This window comes from Lichtheimia ornata, assembly GCF_029851405.1.
Source record: "Lichtheimia ornata isolate CBS 291.66 chromosome Unknown scaffold00001, whole genome shotgun sequence".
Taxonomy (NCBI): Eukaryota; Fungi; Mucoromycota; class Mucoromycetes; order Mucorales; family Lichtheimiaceae; genus Lichtheimia; species Lichtheimia ornata.
In genome coordinates this window covers 958,726-975,303 of record NW_026695321.1, presented here as the reverse complement: position 1 = coordinate 975,303, position 16,578 = coordinate 958,726, and the positions used below count along the sequence as shown (strand labels likewise).

At 43.4% G+C, this 16,578-nt stretch overlaps 6 protein-coding genes across 6 annotated transcripts; 5 read left to right on the top strand and 1 right to left on the bottom strand.

Annotated features, from left to right (window-relative positions):
* Window positions 1–251: 251 nt before the first annotated feature.
* O0I10_000354 (uncharacterized protein) lies at window positions 252–2,083 on the top strand (the record flags this gene model as incomplete). Its single annotated transcript, XM_058480465.1, has 9 exons — window positions 252–645; window positions 703–771; window positions 832–917; window positions 978–1,134; window positions 1,202–1,445; window positions 1,520–1,594; window positions 1,656–1,795; window positions 1,853–1,933; window positions 1,998–2,083. 9 exons carry the CDS (start codon window positions 252–254, stop codon window positions 2,081–2,083), a joined length of 1,332 nt encoding a protein of 443 aa, XP_058348988.1.
* A 944-nt stretch (window positions 2,084–3,027) lies between these two features.
* Window positions 3,028–4,371, top strand: O0I10_000353 (uncharacterized protein; the record flags this gene model as incomplete). Its single annotated transcript, XM_058480464.1, has 6 exons — window positions 3,028–3,115; window positions 3,216–3,466; window positions 3,579–3,681; window positions 3,751–4,033; window positions 4,115–4,272; window positions 4,337–4,371. 6 exons carry the CDS (start codon window positions 3,028–3,030, stop codon window positions 4,369–4,371), a joined length of 918 nt encoding a protein of 305 aa, XP_058348987.1.
* Window positions 4,372–4,542: 171 nt separating this feature from the next.
* On the bottom strand, window positions 4,543–8,117 carry O0I10_000352 (uncharacterized protein; the record flags this gene model as incomplete). Its single annotated transcript, XM_058480463.1, has 16 exons — window positions 4,543–4,801; window positions 4,852–4,914; window positions 4,977–5,089; window positions 5,153–5,251; window positions 5,316–5,426; window positions 5,485–5,635; window positions 5,704–5,781; window positions 5,850–6,311; window positions 6,372–6,448; window positions 6,523–6,780; window positions 6,857–7,004; window positions 7,111–7,232; window positions 7,308–7,406; window positions 7,515–7,708; window positions 7,762–7,794; window positions 7,859–8,117. The coding sequence occupies 16 exons, from the start codon at window positions 8,115–8,117 to the stop codon at window positions 4,543–4,545; spliced, it is 2,526 nt and encodes an 841-aa protein (XP_058348986.1).
* Window positions 8,118–8,389: 272 nt separating this feature from the next.
* Window positions 8,390–9,469, top strand: O0I10_000351 (uncharacterized protein; the record flags this gene model as incomplete). Its single annotated transcript, XM_058480462.1, has 2 exons — window positions 8,390–8,791; window positions 9,005–9,469. 2 exons carry the CDS (start codon window positions 8,390–8,392, stop codon window positions 9,467–9,469), a joined length of 867 nt encoding a protein of 288 aa, XP_058348985.1.
* Window positions 9,470–10,940: 1,471 nt separating this feature from the next.
* Window positions 10,941–13,083, top strand: O0I10_000350 (uncharacterized protein; the record flags this gene model as incomplete). Its single annotated transcript, XM_058480461.1, has 8 exons — window positions 10,941–11,146; window positions 11,207–11,290; window positions 11,347–11,411; window positions 11,473–11,711; window positions 11,775–12,254; window positions 12,314–12,617; window positions 12,677–12,816; window positions 12,883–13,083. The coding sequence occupies 8 exons, from the start codon at window positions 10,941–10,943 to the stop codon at window positions 13,081–13,083; spliced, it is 1,719 nt and encodes a 572-aa protein (XP_058348984.1).
* A 748-nt stretch (window positions 13,084–13,831) lies between these two features.
* Window positions 13,832–16,057, top strand: O0I10_000349 (uncharacterized protein; the record flags this gene model as incomplete). The annotated part of the gene is made up of 8 exons (XM_058480460.1): window positions 13,832–14,028; window positions 14,128–14,211; window positions 14,279–14,343; window positions 14,439–14,677; window positions 14,737–15,216; window positions 15,282–15,576; window positions 15,657–15,796; window positions 15,878–16,057. 8 exons carry the CDS (start codon window positions 13,832–13,834, stop codon window positions 16,055–16,057), a joined length of 1,680 nt encoding a protein of 559 aa, XP_058348983.1.
* Between the last annotated feature and the right edge of the window lie 521 nt (window positions 16,058–16,578).

Below are 16,578 nucleotides of genomic sequence, written 5' to 3'. Positions count from 1 at the left end.
CAGGCTCTATAGTAATATATTGAAAGGGGTAAGGGCTGCTAAGCACCACCATCACCATCATCCTATCTCGGCACGGAATCGGATATTCTTTACCCGGGCGATTGCAGATTATGGCAAGTGTGATACACGCAACTGCTTGAACCAAAAGCGGAAGGAGTAGTAGCCAAGGATTCAAAAAGATAGATACCTCCTCCCCCATTGTTCGCTATTTCTTTCTCTCTCTCTCTCTCTCGTCTTTTTATAACTCATTCATGGACACACAAACGTCGAATACTCCTTCTCCTCTTCCTGTATTATCCACATTGCCAGCCGTCATTCCACCCACTTCTCGCTTGAACTTTATCCGCACTTGGTGGCAAAGATCCGATCAAACAGCCGCCATTGCTGAAACTCGACTCTTACACCACGCATTGCAACCCACAGAAATCTTTAAAGGATCCGTCATTGGAAAGCTTGTGCAGGTGCCCTTAGACAACAGTGACAAGAACCAGCGTATCGTCAACACGCTCTATCTACGGAGGAACCCTGATGGTTCAAGCAGCTCTTTTGATTTGGATACAGAAAATACCACCGTCGATACTATCAAGGAGGATCTCAAAGCATCTAAAGATAAGAACTTGGTGATATGCCATGGCTATGGTGCAGGTAAAAATGACATTGGGTGCTTTAAGTATACGTATCATTGACATGCATGAATATTAGGTCTTGGCTTCTTTTATAGAAACTTTTATGCATTGGGTCAAATGCCTGGATGGCGTGTATTTGCTATAGGTAATTCATGGATTGGGGATCTTTATTGAATTACATTGACGTGATGTATTTTGGATATAGATTGGATTGGTATGGGTAGAAGCTCAAGACCCAAGTGGACAATCACAAAAAAGGGCAGCGAGTCATGGGACCAAATCATTGATGAGGTAAAGAAGGAATGATAGTAGGGAACAATGAATGATAGCTGACAATGGAGCCACGTATAGGTTGAGAATCACTTTATTGACTCCTTGGAGGATTGGCGAAAGAAGATCGGTTTGGAGAAAATGACATTGGCTGGCCATTCTCTTGGTGGTTACTTTGCAACATGCTATTCAAGGAAATATCCTGAGCGTGTGGAAAAGCTCTACTTGATATCACCTGGTAAGTGGCATTCAGGAACATAAAGTATACTATGTATCTCGATGTTAAATCTCTTTCATGTTCTTAGCTGGTGTACCAGAGGCCCCTCCAGAAGTGACTAGACCTAAGGATGATAAGCCAAAGGATGTCATTGACAAAGAAGCTTCCGATTTGAATGCCAGTATGCAAACAGATGCCGAAGAGGCTATGGCCAATGAACCGCAACCTCCGTCACCACCTCGTAGACGAATTCCAGGATGGGCCAAATATCTATGGAATATGAATGTCACGCCTATGAGTATTGTTCGGTTAACAGGTCCTTATGGTGCTAGGTAAGTAATGATGGTAATAGGCGCTGCATGGATAAGGATGTTGGTGGTTAATTGTTGTTTTTACTATCATGTAGTCTCGTCAATCGATATACCTCTCGTCGTTTTGCTCATTTAGACACCCACGAACAACATGCGTTATACGATTACTTGTAGGTCACACACACATGCAAAGCAAGCTGTCCCATTGTCTCATGTTGCATTCTTTTACAGGTATCATATTACATCTTCTGCCGGATCAGGCGAGTTTGCATTATCAGCCATTTTAGCTCCTGGTGCCTATGCCCGACGACCTTTATTCCATCGACTTGCTGATCTCAAGATGCCAACTGTGTTTATTTATGGCGAAGATGGTAGGAGAGAGCAATTAAAAAGTGAATGTATCTCATACTCAACTACTCTTTTAATAGATTGGATGGATTACAAGGCTGCTGAAAAAGCAAAGGCTCATATGCAAGTACCAGTAAAGGTGATCCGCATCCCTTATGGAGGTAAAAAGTACAAATGAGTCGTATTTGTCATTGGGTTAACGTTGTGTGTATCATACCTACCTAGGTCATCACATGTACCTTGATAACCCGGATGAATTCAACAATGTGATGCTTGAGGAATTGACTGCTGCTGATGGAACCAAGTCATAGCCCATTGATTAGATTATACGTTTAGATTTCGTTTCGATAAAGCTAATACATCAACATGAAAAACACGATGCACTCAAGTCTTATATTGACATTGCGTTTGGTCGCATTTGCAATTATCTGATAAGCTGGTTGAGAACGGATTTGGTAAGGTTGGATGACCCGATGCATCCCGAGAATTGGGTCGTGGTCAGTAATCAAAACTTGTCAGATCATGCATTGTCTACCTATCAAGTTAAAACGTTTTTGAGTCACCTTGAAATCTTGATCGCTTTCTTGGTAAGCGTCTATCGTGGTTGAGTAGCACCAAATGGGGGTGTATATTTTAAAACATTTCGGCCACCGCATGGGGATTGACCACACACCAAAAATCGTGTGCACGGACATGCACAGCCTATTGCATGTGCCAATGTAAGGATAAAAGTGAGGAGATGTGGGCGTGTGTGGGGGAGAGGTAGATTTAGAAGAAAATATGGGCAGCGGGGAACTATACAAAGAGGATGTGTAACACACTCCGACCCGAGGTGGAAGAAGAAGAATGAGTGGTGGGGGAATCAGTATACTTGGAAGAGATTTGAGCTATAGTATACAAATGGATAATGGCCGCGGGTAGCAGATCAAGGGTTCAAGTCAAAACACAAGTTCTAGGCAACAATGGTGAGTATTGGGGTGAACCCAACATGTGTGGGTTGGTGTACGACTCGGCTGTTTCCAAAGCAGGTAACCCTGCCGTGGAAAGTCAAGCTGACCGATCTTGCTTTCCACACCCCCACCACCCAATCACCCAACGCTATAGTTACCCCCGGACATATAAGGAGGGGGTGCAACGACGAGCCATAAAGAAATCACCCCTGAACCCATCACTCACACACACTCTCTCTCACACACACTAGCTCTTTCTTTCTTCCTTCTTTTTCTCTCTCACTCTTTTTTACTTTCACGTCAACATGGCACCTATCGACAATTCCCCTGCTGATCCAAACACACCTCTTCAAAAGAAGCCTATCTCATATAAAAACTTGGCTCTCGGTGCAAGTAAGTATCATTTATAGGTTATATCCCCGTCGCCGCTCCAACACGACGACGCGCGTTGCATGGAATACGATATTGATCCTCCCTCTCCCTCCCTTTATAGCGCTAAACTTGTTTGAAGTATCCACACTCGGTCAACCTTTTGAGGTCATCAAGACACAACTTGCAGCCAACCGAGGCCAGTCCATGGTAGAGGCTCTCAAAACGATTTACAGCCGTGGTGGTGTTCTTGGATTCTATCAAGGATTGATTCCATGGGCATGGATTGAAGCTGGTACCAAAGGTGCAGTGCTTCTCTTTACTGCTTCCGAGTTTGAGTTCCGTGCTCGACTTGCAGGCGCGTCCCCCTTTATGGTACGTTTGTGTGTGTGTGTGTGTATGTGTGGCGTTAAAGAAAAGGGGGTAAAGGGAATGTTCCCTTTGGGCGTATCAGCGTGTGTAACCGTTTCATGTTGTCTATGTGTAGTCTGGTATCGTTGGTGGTATGGCGGGTGGTATTGCTCAAGCCTATAGCACCATGGGCTTTTGTACTTTTATGAAGACTGTGGAGGTGACAAGACACAAGTCGGGTAAGAAAGGAAAAGGAAATAGGGATCAACCGTGCATGGCGTGTTGTGTGGCTGACTTTGGATATTTAGGTGCCAAGGAATCTACATTCAAGATTGCTGGTGATATCTTCAAGCGTGAAGGTATTCGAGGTATCAACAAGGGTGTCAACGCCGTTGCCGTTCGACAATGCACAAACTGGGCATCGCGCTTTGGTATTACACGTTTCACACAAGAAAGCATCATCAAGGCACGCTATGGTGATGCACCCGATGCAGCCAAACGTGCTACTGCCATTGATAAAGCTATGGCATCTATTGTGGGTGGTGCCTTGTCTTGTTGGAATCAGCCTATTGAAGTCATTCGTGTTGAAATGTAAGTTGTTGGAAAAAAAGGGAACACCCTTACTTTACGGGTGATGAGATTCACATGAACTCATATAAATATCACATGAAGGCAAAGTCAAGTCAAGGCAGCAGGTCGTCCAGAAAAAATGTCCATTGCCACAGCATCCAAATGGATCTACCAAAACAATGGCATTTCTGGTTTCTATCGTGGTGTCGTACCTCGAATTGGTCTTGGCATGTGGCAAACTCTTTGCATGGTTGCCCTTGGTATGTATAAGCAACAAAGACATTGTATGATGGATCATGATGGATTAACATCTCTTTATTGCAGGTGATTACTTCCGCCAGTTGTTTGGTACCAACTAGACGAATCCCATCCCACACGAGCTATTTCTTCCTATACCATATTTCCCTTTTGACATAGCATCTCATGTACATCACGCCCCTTACTACCACCACCACCATCATCATTTTTCCTCCTGTCTTTTCATTCGCACGCTGCTATTAATACAATCGAAAGCAAAAAAAACATATACACTACATGATACTGCAATCAGTCATATCCCGCATGACGACACGTTTGATAGCTGGCCAATCGCTTCTACAAGCTGCAAACTCGAGCAAATCTTCCACCTTTAGTAGTCCATGGTATCGCTCCATATCGTGGATCATGTTCTTGATATCAGGTGCTGATGAGATGATGTAAATGTTGGCAAGTGCTTTGAGTGCTGAGAAATAAGGGGTCACTGATTTTTGGCGAAGTGTGACAGCAAAGTCATTATAGGCGTTCATATCACTACTCCCAACATTAGATACCGGCCCAGGGATCATGCTACTACTACTTGCCTGATGTATTGAAAACCACCTTGCTCGCTCACTGTAACAGTTTTCAAATGCTTATACAAAACCCTGTTGTTGTCATGGCAACGTCAGCTATTGTCATGGCAACATGGAATACCTATCCCCCTTACTCTGCAAATCGACGCCCAATCTCGTTGAAAAAGAGATCCATGGTTGATTTCTCGGCCGCACCACGTAATATGGATGTATTGGATCGTAAACATTCAATCGTGTCTTGACATGCCTATCTCATCATGGATCAATACAACGTCCTTTTCAACACCCCTTGTTAGCATCTTTTTTTTACCTTGGTGGGTTTAAGATCCGTCAATACGTCGCCACGGGGATTGTAATCTTCTGGCTTTTGTTCATGCACAAGAATGTATTCGACTTGCGCCAAGAGAACCTATGTACACACAAAGGCTTGAATCATGGATCTCCCATTTTATCCCTTGACATTCCTTACATACCTGAATACTTTGGTCCATCCCACATGCTACACAATCATCCAATATTCTCTCAAACACCTTTTTTTCCTTGTTGACGTCGTTTAAAAAGTCAAACTTGTCCACATGCTTGCTCTACAGTGAAACCCGGTGGATGAGAAAAGATGACCCACAAACGTTTTCTTTGACTTACTATGCGTTCATCATAATAAAGCTGCACCATTTGTTGAATCACATCGCCAATATGCACCATCTCAAAAAACTCTGTAAGGGGAGGCACATCGCCAGGACTTTGTTCCAATGAATCCATGTCAGGGGTATATGAGTCTAAATGTTCGATGGCTCTTTTGAACGAAAACGTCAATAAGAATACAATCCTTCTACTGGTGATGGTATATATATATATACATACCTATCAAAAGCCGGCTTGATGTGCTGGTTACCAAGAAAGCGTGCCAATTGGACAAAGATTTGTTCATAAGCCTTTTGGCTGCAGGGGTGTTGAAAGCTTTTCGTTAGCTGCTGGTGCCAATAGGACCATGTTGGATGGCTTCTTACATTTCATTTTGCATTCGACCAGGAAATCCAATGTTGAGAAATTGTTCCACACGACGCTCAGCGTCCTTGTTGAGATGAATTAGCTGCAACACGGTGTCGAGACTTAGGAAATCTTGCATCATATCAAGTTCATGCATTGCCCATTTAAGATCGGCGCTGCGTGCTGTATCTTGTGATCGCAATGATTGGTGAGAAGATTGTCGAGAGAGCAGCAAGCTTTTGTTTTTGGGAGGTGGAGGTGAGGATACAGTGATGGGCGTCACTTCAGGTGTCCTTGGTGGAGTAATTTGTAATGATGATTCTTCCGATACGGGCGATCCAAGAGAGGATGGCGATTTGGTGGTGGTGGTATCTTCTGAAGATCTCAGCGTGGATAGAATGGGTGATGCAATCGTTGTGGCTGCTGAAGATACCAGATCTACAGGCACCGTCATGACTTTTTTGAATGCCATCAAATAGTTACTATGCGTATGGATTAGTTTTGTGAATGCATGATACGAGATGTGTGTGTATGTATTTTACCGCTTAAAGGTCTCACGCGATTGATTGGATAATCGTGAAGTGGGATCGTCTCCTCGTCGCACACCCGAACTCAGATTCTGCATGTAACACACACATGAGCAAAGATCAAGTCATCGTGTGTAACATCAACAACCGTGTATGTATAACTTACCCACTCATCAATTAGTTCCTGGGATTTTGTCTTTACACATAATTGTTCCTCTGAGAGATAATCATCCAAAAAGGGTATAAAAAGTTTGTACAAAAGATTGATGCCTCTCTCTCGGTCAATGTTGATTGGTAAATCACCGCCGGTCAATGCATTGATGGTATCTCGCACAGACGTCAATACCGTGGACATGGTGTTCAAGTATAGTAATTGATCTCGTTCATGGGCTGTTGCAAGCAGTGAACTAACATATTCGGAAACCTTTCCAAAAATACCCAGTGGTCAACTTTAAATGCTCCCGGAGTGATCTTCTTACTGCTGCTACCACTCAACTTACCACATCCTCCAATGCACGATCCACAAACAAATAAAACATGTCCATCTCCTCGGGAAATACTTTGGCGATCACATGCGATTGCTCCACAAAGGCATTCTTGATATCAGCCATGAATCCTTTGAATGGCTCCAAGTCATTTCTCGATGTTCTTTTTGGGCGGTGGCAAAAGAAATAAGCTTTCTCATTAGTATACGGTCCGATAGTTTTTCCCCCCTTGCTGCATATAGGCTATCCTCCCCCAACCCAACACTCACTTGAAATTGTTTTCAGGCTTGGCATTGTCGTTGTTGGAAAAGATGGGATGCTTTTGAATAAATGTTTGTTGACACAATGCACTGCTGACAGGACTCAGGGCAATCAACGCATCTGCAAATGTCTACAACAACAACAATGATGTCATGTTTCAGCTATTTTTCACGAAAGGCATCATGATCATCATGCTTGTTTGTACCTTCATCTCTGCTGTACTTGTAACATCGTATGCGATTTCAAATTCCTGCAATGACGCGGTTTCAAAGTATTGACATACAGCATCAAGAGATTCGTTTATCTATGAACCACGGAGAGTAAGGGATTCCCATTCATTTGACCATCTTCCTCTCCCCCCCCCAAACCCCACATTTCAGATGCCGCTGGGAAAAGACAATTTTCTTCTTACCTCCTTCCAGTCATCCACAGCATGGCAATTGCCAAAGCTAACCAGCCTGCTGAGCAACTCGCCACATTTCACGGGTTCTTGCCCATATTCAAGCAACACTCTCGATTCTCGATGCTTATGTCGAAGGTCGATGTAGTACGGCATTAAATACTCATACAATCGCTTGAATTGAAGCCGAGCCACGCCCTCTTGGCCTAATGCATATCATCAATAAAGTCATCTTTCGTGTTCATGCCATTCAACATACCATGGTTGTCATTTGGAAACGTGTCACCGTGTTCTACAATACCAAAGTGTCAAGTTTTAGCGTATTGCATAAGCAACTGGGATAGGGAAAAGATTACCAAGCATATCCGAGAGGTTGGAACTGTCATTTTTCAATACGTCATGTAACAATGGGTTCCAAATGGCGTCGTCATAGACGAGCGATTTGAAATCGCGGGATGCAAGAGCGACATGAGGTAGCGATGGCACTGGGAGTAGCTTGAAAATACGACGTAGAATATGTTGTGGGAGGTGTTTTTGTTGCTGTGAAGATACAGGTTCGAGTGGAGCGGGTGCATCATTGGCTGACAGATCATCTTCATCCAGTAGAGAGGACATAATGGGGTTTTATAATAAGGGAAAGAAAAGAATGAATGCAAGAGTAAGCAGCAGCAGCAGCGTTCAAGGGTTGTGGGACAAGAGGGAGGAGGAGATCCATGCCAAATTTGGGTTCACTCTCGATGTGGTGCTTTTGCTCAACTCCGTTTGGACTGCAGCCTTTTTCATTTTCCTCTCTTTTTCTTTCTTTATATACACTCTCTCTCTCCTCACACATATACTCTCTCATCTTGACCACTTGATTTGTATTGTCTCTCTCTCTCTCTACTACAATGACACATTCACATCATCGCTCTTCGCTTCCTCATTTTGACCTTGCCAACCATCCACCGGCATCCACTATTCAAATGATGACTCAGCTTTTGGAACGGATTACAAAGACAAACGACAAACTGCAGGCCAGTAGCCACGATAAGCGTTCAGCATACACTTGTTTCCATGCAAGAAGCATACCGACCATCTCCATCCATTCCTATTTGAATCGTATCCTCAAATATTGCCCCTGCACAAACGAATGCTTTCTCAGCTTGTTGGTGTACTTTGATCGGATGTCTCGTAATGCGACTGGTCTACGTATCGACTCTTTCAATATCCATCGCTTGGTCATTGCCGGTATCATGGTTGCCAGCAAATTCTACAGTGACATTTTCTTTACGAATACAAGATACGCAAAGGTAAATCCATCATCCTTTCCCCCTTCCCCACTCCGAGCAACCCCCCCTCCTTCCCTTCCTCTTCCTTCCCTTTTGTGGATGGCGATGCTACCTGTGTGCATGTGTGTGCGTGTGTGTGTGTGTGGAGAGAGAGAGTGAGAGAGATGTGGGTATGTTAAGGACCCTTTTATGCTGATGATTGTCATGTGAACCGTTTCCCTTTGTCTATCTCAGGTCGGAGGTCTACCAGTAGCCGAGTTGAATGCCTTGGAACTAGAATTTCTCCACCTCAATGACTTCAATCTCAACGTGACGATAGAAGAATTACAACAATACGGTGATCAGTTGTTGATGCATTGGATACGTGAAGAAGAACGAAAAAGGGACTTGCAGTGGCGAAGGAAGGAGGTTGATCTCATGATGCGATCGAGGAGCACCAGCAGTACAAGCAACAGTAGCTGTGAAGACGATATGGATCGATATCACCACCACCATCATCATCATCGACATCGTACTAGCAGCAGAGAACATCATCATCACCATATGCAAGAACGACCTTTTACAACAACACCTCTTCATCGCAAACAGACAACATCGACAACGTCACCTTCAAATACTACACAAAGACATTCGTGGCACATTGATCATCATCCTCATCATCATCGCTTACCCACTCCACCTTATATTATCCATCCGTAATACTATTTTATATTCTATCCATTGCACACACACACACACAACATATTCCATACGACCTCCACAACGACGACAACACACACGCATGCATCATAAGATACCTCACCTATCCAAGAAGAACAAAAAAAAGCTGCTCTCTCTCTCTCTCTCTTCCTACCATCCGTTAACCCATTTTCTTTTATTTGCTCGACTTTCTGTTTTCTTTTTCCCTTTTATCATGAATATAACCTACTGCAAGCACCTGCCTGTATATAACCTTAACGAGATGGGATTGAATGATGGAGTTGAGTGAATGTGATGAATGATCCAGGACGCGCGTGTTTCTATAAACGAGATCGGGGTTATGAGTAATTATGGCTGTACCTTGGTACGTGTAACAGCATACGCGCCTCTAATGTGATGCAAGGCCCATGCACATGGTGCATCATATGAGCATAGACGTGTCCAATGACGGATGCGTCTGTGCGGATAGCGGTTAAAACCGAAACAATTTGAACCTTACACAACAGGAACCACGCATGCTAATAGAGATTCATTATACACATACGGCATCTTCTTCTTAGTTCCAACTAGCCGTCTTCCAATCAACTAAGCTAAGAAAAGCAGTTGGCTTCACCACCACCACCAAAAATGTAAATGGCAGGTCATGAGAAGAAGGGTGGGTACATGTCATATGCAAGATGGAGGTGCACGTTGATGACGAGGTGCATCAACAACTATATACGAGTGTTTTCGAGAAAGAGGCTCATCATTCATTGCACAACCTTGTTATCAACCACCCGAGAAGTTTAAAATGCCAAATGACTGGCTATACCAATGGAGCACAAGACGCTTGCTAAAAACAGGTGCTGTAAATACGAATACAGCTTTGATCTTACCGTGGTCATGGACGTGATTCAATTGCTCATTTGCACCAAGATCCAGTACAATCCCCAGATCACATGATACATTGGCTTGTATGCCTCATCTACACCTTCTTACGTCGCAATTAAAGGACAAGAGGGCATGTTGTATCGATGCGTGTAAGCACAATGGATACAACCATCCACCGCCATGCTTCCACACCACTGGATTGTTTCAGGTTTGTTGATATTGTTGTCACCAATAGCACAATCAGCCATCCAATTTGGATCGACACGATATGAGAATATCCAATCCAATGGGGCGGATCATGCCAATTTGGGTCTCAGCTTGATTCCTCCTTTTGAGATGCATTACAAGAAGTTGATAATGACCATCACTTGAGATAATCAATAATCGTGCTATGTACATAACAGCGTAGGAGTATCCTGATTGACACCATGAACCACAAAAAGAAACCAGACGAGCAATGAATCTTCTTGGTTTAGCCGCGAGAGAGAGAGAGAAAACGCCTAAAACTTTTGGGGGGATGCATAAACAAAAACATGTTGTTGGCATATAAAACGCCACACTTCCTCTACTCTCAAGTAGCCCCTTTCCCATTTTTCCTATCATGGCTATCGATAATGGGCAACAACAACATGAAAAGCAGCACCTTATCGTGTCCATGAAGGATCAACATGATGATCATTCACCACCACCACCACCAACATCCACCACAACAACATACAACGCCATTCCTCCTCCTTCAGCAACCCCACCCAATAATGATGACGACGAGCTCAAGACCAATATTCCTCTCCCACTTATGGCTTTATGGTATGGTTGTCAATTTGCATAGGGATTAGCGGACATGCATTGACTCGGTAAGTATGGTAGTCTTTGTACTGGAAGCTTTCTAGCAATGTTGGACTTGTCGATTTGTTTGACAATTTTACCCGAGATTGGCACTGAATTCAAGCAGTAAGTGACATTAAATGATGGCATTGCTGGGAGAAATTGGCTAATAGAGATGGTAGATTCAACATTGCTACATGGGTCCATAACGCCTTTTCCTTGTGCTCATTGACAGCATCACCCATAAGTAAGTAAGCCGTTGCATGATTCCATAAATTTACACCTGTGACTTTAACCATCTTCATCAGCTTCCAGATTATCCGATATCTTTGGTCGCAAGCCTATCTTGGTCGCCATCACCACGTTGTTCTTGGTGGGATCTGCCGGGTGTGGATTCTCACAAAGTTTGGAGCAATTGATCTTTTTTCGTGCTCTTTCAGGCTTTGGTGGAGGTGGTTTGATGCTTTTTGCAAATCTAGTCACCCACGATACTGTACCAGCAAACATCCGACATCGCTATCAATCATACAGCGGCATGGTTAGCTCTGTAAGTGATATACAATACGTATACCTTCATGACGTTGTTGCTGAAAGAGGGCATGTATGTTAGCTTGGTATAGCATTTGGATCACCTGTGGGCGGCTTCATTACTGATTTTATCGGTTGGCGTTACTGCTTTAAGATCAACATCATCCCATTCCTCTTGATCTTGTATGTGTACTTGGTCCACATGAAGAACTACAAGGTGCCCTCTATGAATCGTATCCCAAATGGTACCTTGATGCAGCGTCTCAAGTATATTGATTTTGGTGGATCCATCCTTTGTTGCATGGGAAACACATCCGTGTGTGCCTTTTTGATTCTCGGTGGCAATACGCATGATTGGAATGACCCAATTGTTCTTTCCTTGATGGCACTAGCAATCATGTCGTTTTTATCCCTAGCTGTTTATGAGTGTTACGTCCCACGTAATCCTTTGGTACCACCTCATCTCCTCGGCAATCGTACTGTGGTACTTGGTTGTATTGGCTTGTGGCTATTGTGTTCAGTGTCGGGCGGAACAAGTGTTTCCATGCCTCAATACTACATTGTAAATTTCAACTCCCAAAGTGCACCACACGAAACGGCTTGTTGATTTCATCTTTTTAGGGCGTACTCGGGTTTACTACAAGCAAGACAGGCTTATGTATCATGGTGTTCACATTCGGAAGTGCTTGTGGATCCTATTTTGCGGGACGGGGATTTATACAACGATATACAAAGGGTGAATTTCAAAAGATCGCTGTTGCCTTTACATCCATCGTTGTTGTTGGCGTCACCATCATGTACTTTTGGATGCTGAAACAAATCCCCTTCATGGTTGGCCTGGTATTATGGGGTCTAGTGGGCATCTCGCAAGGCTTTTTCTTTGTAAATATGAACTTGACGATCCCAAACTCAGTTGCCAAATCCGGTACGTGGTTCTAAGTTTCTACCAAAGAAAAAAAAGTAATGACGACAATCCAACTTTAGATTTGGCATCCACCTTTTCGTTAATACAAATGTCACGCCAAATGGGCTACATGGGAGGTGTTGCTGCTGCATCTTCAGTGACTCAAGCAAGCCTCAAGATCTTGTTACATAAGCGTTTCAAAGGCCCTGATGCTGAAGATGTAAGTAAAGCATTACTGCTTTGTTGTTGTTGTAAACCAGGTGTTTATTCCAAACCTTGTACATAGCTTATTCACTTTATTCGGACTTCCTTACGGGATGTGCGTTCATTATCGCCACAAATACAAGCCATTGTTGCCGAGGTACTCGGTATTTCATTGTCGAGGGCGTATATTCTCCTTATAGGATTCGCCATCTTATCATTGGTGGCGTTCTCCCGCATGAAAAACGTGGATGCAAAGTTGATTACTAACATGGGGCGTACCTGAATATGTCATAGGCGATATCAGATTCTATGTAATACAGTACTAATAAATACGTACCTGAGATGAAACTTTGTTCATGATGATGTATATCCACCGTGTAAGGTGCGGAGTGGGTTGGAGGAGGAGGTGGAGGAGGAGGTTGCTGTTTCAAGATACCATGAGTAACATTCCAAGTTTCCTCCGCACACACACACATCACACGTATGATGTACCTCCTCCCTCCCACCTTCTCCCACCTCCCACCGCTGTTATCGATCACCTACTACTACTAGCTTGGTATCATGGCAACCGGTAAACGAAACCCATTTGGCAATCCTTGGCAACCATTTCCCACTACACCTTGGCAAAAACTCAATTTGCTTGTAAACAAGGCTTGTAAGAGGCATCACAATCGTAGAGAGGAATCGGCTTTAGCATTCATGTAGATAAAGGGACAAAACATTAGAGCTTGTACATCCTTTTTGTTTGGGAGAAGTATATACTCAGACGCCACCACCACAACCGCTCGAAAATACTTCTTCGCTTGTCTTTCCTATATGTCAAAAATCCAGCGTTGCACGACATGCTGACCGACGTGTTACAAAAAATGCATCGATTATTAACTTACTGTCGTGCGACTAGTCATGGTCTTTGTTGATACAAATAAAAGTAAGGTTTATCTAGGATCAACTCGCCATTCTTCTTCGTTGGCAAAGTTTTCTTCCTTCCTCTCTCACATCTCTCTCCTGGATTTGCCTCTTGGTTGTTTGCCATGATTTCTCTTGATCGCAACGAGCAGCAGCATCTTATTCTCCCGATAAGAAGCTACCATGGTGATGGAGAACATGCTCCAAACAAGTACTACGATTCCATTTCTCGACCTGTCAAACAAGATCATGATGGCCAAGATGATGGCGATGACGATGGAGAGAATAAGGCGGGGATTTCCATCCTCGTTATGGTTACATGGTATCTAACTCGTTACAACAGGCAACTAACAATCATCACGGCAGCCACCGTTGTTGAATGTATAATGTCGTCGTCGTCGTTACTCACATAGAGATGTAGCTTGTCTATGGGCAGCTTTTTAGCATGCTTAGATAACTCGATTGTTTTCACAGTGATGTCCCAAATTGGCAGCGAATTCAAGCAGTAAGTAAACAACCCCTGAAACTAGAAATGGTGAATAACAAAGTGCCTTGTTGTTGCATATTTTTAGATCCAACCTTGCTACATGGATCCAAACTATTTACTCACTTTTTGTTGTCACAACCTTGCCCTTATGTAAGTACATAGCAATCATATTACATCATTTTACGAACTCAAAACTCATCACATGATGTGACGCGATCATCATCATCATCTTCATCTTCTTCCAGCAAGTCGGCTTTCTGATATGTTTGGACGAAAGCCGGTCCTCATGGCCATTAGCTTTCTTTTCCTAGTGGGATCGGCTGGTTGTGGTTTCTCTCAAAACTTGTCGCAACTGATCTTTTTCCGTGCCGTGGCAGGTCTTGGTGGAGGAGGTCTTGTTTTCTTGCCGGATGTCCTCATCCATGACTTGGCGCCACTGAAAAATCGTAGCGGGTACCAATCGTACGTGACCTGCATGAATTCGGTATGTTGTTGTTACATTTCCAGAAATTGTGAGGTTATTCAACCTGGTAACTTTAATAGGTTGCACTGGCTTTGGGCTCCCCCATTGGAGGATTTATCACCAACTTGGTAGGTTGGCGGTATTGTTTCCACATGAACGTCATCCCCCTTGCTGTCAGCTTGTATGTCTTTACATTTCATTTGAAAAACTATCGCGTTGCCAGCATGGACCAAATGGGCAAGGTTTCAATGATGGATCGTATCAAGCTTGTTGACTTTGGTGGCTCCATTCTTTGTGGTATCGGCAATGCCGCGCTTTGTACCGCATTGATTCTTGGTGGCAATACACGTGACTGGAGTGATCCATTTGTTGTTTCAATGATGGTGGCTGCCATTGCATCCTTCATTTCACTTGGTCTCTACGAAGTCTATGTTCCAAAATTCCCATTGTTGCCACCCTACTTGTTCCGTAATCGCACCGTAGTCATTGGAGGCCTTGGCATGATGCTTGTAAGCATGTTATCAGGTGGCTGCAATATCTCATTGCCCCAATTTTTCATGGCAAGTATCTTTATTATTATCGTTTCATCATACGTATTTGCTTATGTATCGATAATGTGATATAGGGCGTATTGGGATTATCCATTGACAAGGCTGGTTTGTGTGTTGCAGCTCACACAATTGGCGTCATTGCAGGTTCCTTTGCTGCCGGTTGGTATGTGCAACGTCCAAGATCGTTTCGTAATAGCGGCATGGGGATTGCCATTACACTCGGCGTTGCTTGCGCATTCATGTACTTTTGGATGTTACAGCAAATCTCGTTCCCAGTTGGAATGTTATTGTTTACCTTGGCAGGTTGTGCCATCGGAGCTTATGTTATCATTGTCAAAGTGGCGGTTCCAGTAGCGGTTTCAAAAGCAGGTACGTACAAACACCATGTCGTCATCTCTTTTTTTTCTTTTAAGGTTGATGTCAATAATCTCACGCATCTTGTGTATCAGATATGACATTTGTATTCATGCTGATTCAATTGGCTCGACACATGGGAACAATCCTCGGCGTATCAGCAACATCCTCAGTTACACAAGCAAGTCTCAAAATTCTGTTGCATGAACGTTTCAAAGGTCCCGACGCTGAGCAAGTAAGTCAAAAATGTTGTCCGCTACATATATATGACGTATATTTTTTGGCTCACATCACACACCTCCTTTCTCTCTTATAGCTTGTACATTTCATTCGCACATCGTTACGCGAGGTGCACACATTATCACCCAAAATCCAGGCTATCGTTGCCGACATCCTGGCCATCTCATTATCAAGGGCGTTCATTCTCCTTACAGGTGTTGCAGTTTTTACGACCATTGTCTTTTCATTTGTAAGCAAATCTGTAAAGAACGTCTAATGTATATACGTATTGCATATCTTCTCTCATCAAATAAAACACTGAATGAAAAACCAAACCTTGCGAGTGATGATGATGTTTGTAGCACGTTTACAAGAAGAGATGTGACGAACTCTAATATGCATGCATTGCGGGCTAATGTCGTGATACCATCATTTTATGCACTCGAATGAACGAATGCATTTACGATGTTGGTCTTACATGACACACAGAGAGAGAAAGTGATCGGGTGTGAAGTCATCATTTATGCATCAGCCAACAAGATAGAAAAAGAGGGGTGGCTCAACCGGTTGGATTTGTGTAACAGAGATTTTTGTGTCATGGAGACTAAACCACAACAATAAAAACACATGACAATGATCAAAGATAGATTGGAAAAAGAACAAAAGGATTTTAAGGGGGGGGAGGAAGGGGGGTTTGATGGGTGGCAAGTAATAATGTAATACAGCTTCGGTTATGTCTCAAATAAAGGCACCACAAAGGAGAAGGTGATGTAAAAGAAAGCAAGGAGGGAGGTATGT